Raw genomic sequence first — 8,046 nt, forward strand, 5'->3', positions numbered from 1 at the left:
CACTCAGTGCATGAAAGCAGTTTTGCTTTTTTACATGCAAAGGTAGGGGAAAAGTTAGAACCACATTTTTACGTAGTGCTTGTGTGGTACTACTCCTTGTGATAGCTGGGACATGATCCTTCCAACAGAAGCACTCTTCGTGATAGTATGAACATGATCCCTCTGACGAGAATGGTTTTGTTTTATTAGAAATGACAGCAAAGTTAAATTTTTCTAACTTCCTGGGTTGTGCGGGACTTTATGTAAGGTGGTTGTGTTTGAGAGTAGCTGATGATTTTTATGCCATGATTTTACCCACGCTGATCGATACTACAACGTGTGGGTGAGTGTGTTTTAAGGGAGCAGCCAGTTCTTTACCTGATGAGAAAGAGCGGGGAGCGGTGGGGCAGCAAGACAGGGCCTGTGCAGTTTTTCCACTTCTCTTTTTAAACTTTATGAAAAGGTAAAGCACACTTTCATAGCAAAATGATAAGAGAATAACAATAGTTAACACACTGTGTATCGTTATCTATCTCCAGAGTAATTACTCAGAAGACAAGACATAAATCAGAAAGGCTCTCACAAAAAAAAGGAACAAAGGTCCTCTCACAGCTGTGCAGTTGTTGTCACTGCAATACTTCATGAGGCAGTGGGAAAGGGGACAGTCAGGCTCTCCTCCTGGAGGCCAGGTCACTTCTTATCCCTCTCCTTACGAAAACCAGCTTCTGGAACTCCTTGTCAGGTGAGGGCTTGAGGGAATTACCCGTGGGTTAAACTATACGTTAGAAAGTGGACTTTGGCGTGTCTGGAAGGGTGAAGCCACTTCGGTTACTTTCAGTATCTTGCCTTTTGCAAATAGACCTAACTCAACAGGCGGCCTTTTCATGAGTCAGGCTGACTTGACTCGGACTTTGAAGTCTGGCTCCTCGGCCTGAAGAAAGTTGTGTTAGACTTTTCCTGTCCCATGTCCCATTTTCACTAGTGGTCACTAATAGGAGGAACTCAGGATCCTCACAGGATGAATGAATTCGAGAGAAACCCAGACAACACAGGCAGAGACAGAGAGGATCGTTTCAAGAACACTTGTTCTCAAATAGGTGAAAAAGGCCTCACGAAGCCTGTTGACCATCTGTGTAAATGACTTTTATGGATTCATGTTACCGACATCTTAAAAAAAGTTAATTCCTGTTTTTTCCTTTGTAACCCAAGGGGCCTCAAATAAAACTGAGGAAAATATTAATTGTGATATAGTAAATGGCATAATATGTATTATTTTGACTACTTTATATGTAGCCCAGGCTGGCCTCAGCCTCCCAAGTGCTGAGATTACAGACGTGTCACCGTGCCCAGTTTATTGTGACTATTTTAAATGTGCAGTTTGGTGACATTAAGTACTTTTATATTATGCAGCTATCACCACCATCTGTTTACAGAATATTTGATCTCAAGCCAAAACTCCACACCCATTTATTTATTTTTTTTTGTCCTTTTGAGATAAGGTCTGGCTGTGCAGTTCAGGCTGGCCTTGAGCTCACTTTGTAGCCCAGGCTGGTCTCAAACTCACAACAATCCTCCTGCCTCAGCCTCCCGAGTGCTGGGATTACAGGCGTGCGCCACCATGCCCAGCTCCACATCCATTAAACAATTAATTCCTCATTCAGCCTTTCCCTCACTCCTGAAGACTCATTCCCCACTCATCTCTCTTTCTTGCCTGCCCTCTGACTCCCTGAGAACTGGGTACCTCATATAAATGGAATTTGACTGTACTCCTCCTTTAGTGACTTGCGTATTTCACTTAGCCCACACAAGTGTCTGTAGTGTTCATCCATCGTCTAACACGTGCCAGCTTTTCCTTCTTTTAAAAGATTGAATAATATTCCACAGTATATGTGGGTCACACTTTATCCATTTCTGCCTTGACAGGCACTTAGGTTACATCATATTTTAGCCATTGCAATTAATGCTGCTAAGAGCGCAGGTGCATAAATACCTGTACCCCACTTTCTGCATTTTTAAGGACCCAACAATATTATTTCACAGCAGCCTAATGGAAAAATAAACACTATGTTGCTGTACTATACATGAAACTTAATTCATCTGTAAGTTGTCACGCAAAATATTTGTTTTGAAGCAAAGCCTCTTTTCCCCTGGTGGCTCTCAGGGAGCTTTCTAGGTGGAATGTTTTACTTTCGTCAGTACACAGAGGTTACCTGCTTATGTGAAAGGGACTGATTTCCCTGTGATATTTTAGCTCAGGACTTGTATGCTGTTAAATCAACAATAAGTGCTCAACTATCCGCTGGTGATACTGGCTGCTGTGAGTGAGAAAAGCATCAAATGTATTATTTACCCTGGGCAAATGAATATTGAAAAGGTCTATTTAGAAAACGATCTGTCTAGAAAAGTTAACCAAGACAAGCAACAGATGGTTCATATGTGGTGTATTATGTGGCTCACCAGGGACCAAAGAGGACGGTGGTGTCCGATGATGGAGGATCTTTATGTAATAATGTGAGATTAAATGCACAGTGGTAAAGCTGAAACACAGTTCTCATTTTTGTTGGGCTGAGTATAGAGTTAAAAGCAAAAGCTGCTTCCCTACCTGGAGCCACACCCTCCCACAACTTTTTCCCCAACACAAGTGATCTCTGATCTCTGCCTCATGACAGGATATCAGTGCCCTTTGTCCTTCCCCTGGACCGTCTGTCCCCTGGTAGTGAGAAACTGGAGCAGTTCACACGACTTATTCTAACCAGTACTGTAGAAACCTTGAGAGAGCGAATGTTACAAGGCCAGCTGTCAGGATTTCTTTAGGGTACGGAGGACAGATGTTCTCTGAATGACTTTCACACTGAATTAGCCTTTGGAAGGACAAAGCTGGCTGCCAGGGTTTCCTGTGAGACCACGAAGGGAGATGAAACGTGACTAAAATTGGATTTCTAAATTGAAGCGTGTGTGCAGAAGCTTGTGGCCAGGGTGAGGAGGGCTGTCTCCTACCAGAAACTGAATTCCCTGCGATGCCTTTCTGCACGCTCTTCCACACTGATCATGTGCAGCCTTTGATGCTTCTATTCATTACTTTCACGCCGCCTCTTACCCTGCAAGTATCTGTAACATGGTAGGGTAAAAACTTTGTTCTTTTTTATCAGAACTAGTTTGTCCTGTGCCCTCCCAGAGCATTTTGTGGGTATCCAACGGTCCTACTTGGTGAATGAACCAAATAGCCTTTCTATGGAAGACCAAGCTCGGAAAAATTGAAAGTGCAAACCTTCCATTTAAGTACCTCCAAAAGGATTTATTTTTTAGAAAATCATGGCTTACTACAGTAGTGTATGATATTATCTTCATACATGTATTCCTGAAGCCAATTTTAAAAATAAAAGGCGGTTGTAACATTAAACCATAATCTAATGAGCATGTCAGCCAGTACTTCTCCAGTCTGCTGACATCTTGGTTCCAAGTCTCGAGGCCTGGCATGCAGGGAAGAGCTTGCAGATTCTGTCTTGTTCCCCCTACAGTTCAGTCTTCAGCAGCTTGAGGGCTTTCTTCATGTTGTCAAACACTGAAAGGGGGCAAAGGAAAAGCAAGATGCCCATCGGGATTACTTCCGTAGATATAACAGACCCCCAAACCTGGCTGCTGTAGTCATCGTTCAGTGGGAGGTTTTTAAGTGTAGGGTGACTATTTGGTAATCTTGTACATTTTTTCCCCTTAAGTTATGTGACATGGTTTTTGTGACAGTCCAGTACTCTCATGTATTTATTCCTCAGATCTGCCTTCTTTCAGCGTCCTCTTCTAAAAAATCTCTTTATAAACTCAGGAGCAAATAATTTTGGTTAATTTGGAAGCGAATCTTAACTCACGTTCATAATACATACTTGCGGGTGTACAGCTACTGCGAAGTATTTTAGGAATAGGTGGGATGTAAATTATAAAAATAGCAAGCCAAGTGCTTTACACCGATACATCAATTCCTTCACAAAAACTGTTAGTGCTTCCTCTTTAGATGAAGAAATAGTCTCAGAAAGGTTGACCCATTTGCTCAGGGTCTCATGCTAAAAAGTAATAGGACTGACAACTGCTCCAGCGCCCAGACTTCTAGATCACTGTCCCTGCAGCAGCCGCAATTTCTGAAAATAAGGTATGTGATCTAGAGAAATAAGAGGTCCATATGATAGGCACTGAGCAGCTATTGATTCAGAAATTTACAAATACACTATTCACTAATTGCTTGCTATACACCATGGTGTGGAATTCTGGGTGTAGACACTGCCTTTGCAGAGTTCGGTCTTACTAAGATGCAAACAAGGGCAGCTGCGGGACGGCTTCCCCTTGGCCTCGCAGTTTCCTCAGGGTGCATTCCCAGTAGACCAATGGGGCGCTTTCCTGCTGCCCCCAGGCCTCGCCTCCTTCCCAGCAGCCTATCCTACCTCAGTGCTGTCCAGTAGAAAATGCTATGGTGAGATTCACAACATCCAGCGTTCGTGCACTGGAGTGTGATTAGTTAACTGAGATTTGCGTTTTTGTGTTATTTAAACTCAAATAGCAACCTGGGGCTCCCGGCTTACATACTGAGCAGTGAGGTTCTAGGCAGGCACAACTGACCAGAACTGGTTTCTAGAATAAAACCCAGTTTCCTTTCTGGAAAAGCATAGATAATAGAAAAAAGGGAGATGGATCTTTCACAAATGAGGAAGGGACCAAGAGACGGAGCAGTGGGGTGGGGCAGGGGATGAGATGTTCTGTGTGCCTGTACCAACTCCCCTATTGATGGATTAGGTACTGCAAAGGTACTAATAAAAATAAAAAAATTTAAAAACCTGGTATGTCACAGCTTGACGCATCTCCCCATTTGTCATTTTCTCCCCCCATTCCCATCTCCCGTCTCTTCCATTCGCAGCAGCTTGTTGGTTCATCCTGCCTATTCATCTTTAAATCGAACCTGAACTCAAGAAGCTGGGCTAAATAACTTCTATTATTATGCACTTCTATTATTTGGGGGAATAAAGCATCAGATTATTACGCCTCTTACATTCGGTCCTGTGACGGGTTGTGTTTGTATGCCCGAGAGCAGACACGAAATATAGGTAGTGTGGTCATAGAGTCCTCCTACAGAAAAAGATCTAAATGGTTCATCCTCAACTGAGATTAAAAAACAAACTGGGAGGGAGTGTGTGATGTGCCTGAGGACGCAGGCGCGTGAGGTCACACTGGGTCCCTGGTGTCCCTGAGTGGTGCACTGGCATGCGCCTGCAGCAGCAGAGATGCCCCACACTCAGATTCCTCCCGCGCTGGAGCTGCCACTTACATAGGGCTGTGTCTGAAGGTTCATAGGCGTAGAGACGGTTTGAGTATCTCCCAGTGATGTCGGCTCTCACTGTCAGAGATGGGTCTGCAGAGAGAAAGGGAATGGATGTTCGTTGTTAAGCAACCTCCATTGCAGGATGAAGCCTGTGCAGTAGCCACGGCCTGAGAAGGACGCACGGTGTGGCGCTCCGCCCCTCCCACTGTGCTACCCCGCCTCCGCACTGCCCGGCGAGCGCAGTGCTATTTGTGGAAAAGCTTAGGAGCCCTGCCATCCTTCTATCTAAAGTGACCCCCAAACAGGATGATGTGTGTTGGGGGCGGGTTTCTTTTTTTGGTTTTGCTTTGGTGAAAACATTAGCATCCTCTATTATGAAATTATTGTAAATTTTTAAATGATTATGTTTTACAAAGAGCGATTTAGATAATTAGAAACATCTGCAATGCCGGTTTCTTTTTAAACAATGAATAAAAGAATGCAAGCCCTTGAGAGTAGTAAGATCAAACAAGCACGTTGTGATTATTAATTTGTGTGTGTGTGTGTGTGTGTGTGTGTGTGTGTGTGTGTGTGTCGTACTGGGGATTGAACCCAGGGCTTTTTAATGCTCTACATCCAAACAAAACCTTCCCCCACCCACCCCATGACTTGTTTTTCTCTTCCCTGTTTTATAAATTTAAGGGAAACTTGGAGGAACTACCTGGTGAACCACTTGATTAGACTGAGCTCTGTTATCTGATGAGCTTAATTGTAGATTTTTCTTAGATCTATATGACTTTGGGCAAAGCCAAACTCAAAACACACACTGAGTCATTCAGCAAATACTGAGAGTCTATCAAAGGGTCATGCTGGGATTATGACGACCGATACAGGGCCAATCTCTGCTATAGTTATGAAATCATCCAATGAATGGAAAATGAGAACCGAGGAACATTTTACTGATAAGAGAGACATGCAGCTTCCTTCTCAGATATATTCATAGAAGAAGGTGAAAAGTGGGAGGTAGCAAATGAGAAGTCATGTGTGGAAATAGAAGTTCATATTTTCCAAAGGAAAGTGCATTGTGCACTTGAAGGATGTCTCATACCCTTGCTGGAGCTTCACTGTGACCTTGACTGTGGTGAAGGGGCAGGTGGAGAGGAGGAGAGAGGAAGGAGGTGGCAGCCCTTGCACCATCTTCAGAGTGTGGCGCACCTTACTGTCACCTTCACTTACCCACAAACAAAATCCTGGGGACGTACTGGCCATCCGGAGAAAGGTGTTTGTCAGTTGTTTCATACTGAGAGTAAAAAGTAAAAATAAAAAAGCACATTTTAATTTATTCACTCTGCAGTTATTTTCTAACTTGCAAACATAACAATGTGTCCATTAATGGAGCCAAGGATGTACGATATAAGGGTCATTTCTTCCACAGAGTTTATGATACAGATGGGGAGACAAGGTGTGTGCGTGAAATAATAAAAAAATTAGAGCAAGATGTGTTGCAGAGCATAAGATGAAGAGCTGAAGACGTGGTGCACGAGGAGCAAAAGCATTCAAGCGGGAAGAGTTGGAAGGAACTAGGATGTTTTGGGATGACATCTTAGGTGAAGCAGGAGGAGATACTGCAAATTCATGAAAAAATGCAGAAATTTTTGTAGAAATTGTAGAAAGGATTTTCTTGAGCATTCCTTGATTAATTTTTATGTAGGATTTGATTCTGCAAAACATAGTGCTTCTCTTTAATGAGTGTGTAGGCTACTGAGAGACACAGGTAGGAAAAACATTGAGGGTACAGTGGGTGACGCATTATGCAGAGGGACACGGGGTGTCAGGTTCTGTGGGTGCCTGGAGTCGGACATGATCTTGGTACAGTAAGTCCTAGACTTACAAACGAGTTCCGTTTCTGGGAGGAAGTTCCTTCACAGGTCCCACAAAGTGAGTCTTACACGACCTTGACACAAATATACAATGTAAAGCATAAAAAAATTAACTGCATGGTCCGTTGTTCTCTGTGGAAGTTTGGAACTAAGTGTTGGTAAGTCAGGGACTTACTGTCTGCAGGAGCCCCTAACATTTTCTGAAGAGGGTAAGGAAGAAACTTAAGTAATAAATAGGAGCCAGGACTGTGGAAAAGAGTGCCACCCATGCAGGGGAAGAGCATGTGCAAAGGTACGAAAATGGAGGGCACCGAGCTTTCTCCTATGCTGAATACTTGGGAAGGACTGTGCATTAGGGACACAAGAGGGTGCTGGTGAGTAGTTGCCCACCAGGTTGCTGCAGGGCCCAGCTCACGCTTGGCTTTGTGCATCGTGCCATAGGGTCTTCATTGTTCAGAAAAAGTAAAGAACCATCGGAGAGATATTAGAAGAGGCACCATGACCCTGATTTGGTCTTTTGAGCAACTATCCTGACAGCCATGTGGGATTAGATGGGTTTTCTTATAGGCAGAAAGTCATTTGGTAATATTGCAGGAAGCTAGGCAAAGTGAAAAAGCTACACACTAAAATTATGGTTGTGAATTTATAAAAAAAAGTTACTATAACATCCTTGCAGAAGGACTGCAATTTCGAACAGCAACTTAGTGGAGACTGTCTTAAAAAAAAAGGCTGAGCGATTAATTCAGTGTAGGGCACACTGAGTTCAAGCTAAGTATAAGATACATACAGCATGGTTGGATAGACAGGTTGGAAGATGGTGCCGAGAGGTAGAAATTAGCATGTAGGAATCGAAATAGGTGTAGATGATATCCATGGAGAAAGTCAGAGATGAAAAGTGGGTCAGGG

The 8,046-nt window shown here is 43.4% G+C and overlaps 1 protein-coding gene across 2 annotated transcripts in view; it reads right to left on the reverse strand.

Annotated features, from left to right (window-relative positions):
* Window positions 1-3,253: 3,253 nt before the first annotated feature.
* Window positions 3,254-8,046, reverse strand: part of Agr2 (anterior gradient 2, protein disulphide isomerase family member) — a 10,679-nt gene continuing 5,886 nt past the window's right edge. For both annotated transcript variants that reach the window (XM_005377338.2, XM_005377339.2), the window contains exons 6-8: window positions 6,497-6,560; window positions 5,288-5,371; window positions 3,254-3,541 (exon numbers count right to left, since the gene is read on the reverse strand). In XM_005377338.2, the coding sequence (XP_005377395.1) occupies window positions 3,492-3,541; window positions 5,288-5,371; window positions 6,497-6,560 (198 nt within the window). In that variant the 3' untranslated portion in view covers window positions 3,254-3,491. The remainder of the gene's footprint in view (window positions 3,542-5,287; window positions 5,372-6,496; window positions 6,561-8,046) is intronic.

Source organism: Chinchilla lanigera, unplaced genomic scaffold (genome assembly GCF_000276665.1).
Source record: "Chinchilla lanigera isolate Chin_1 unplaced genomic scaffold, ChiLan1.0 scaffold00009, whole genome shotgun sequence".
NCBI lineage: Eukaryota > Metazoa > Chordata > Mammalia > Rodentia > Chinchillidae > Chinchilla > Chinchilla lanigera.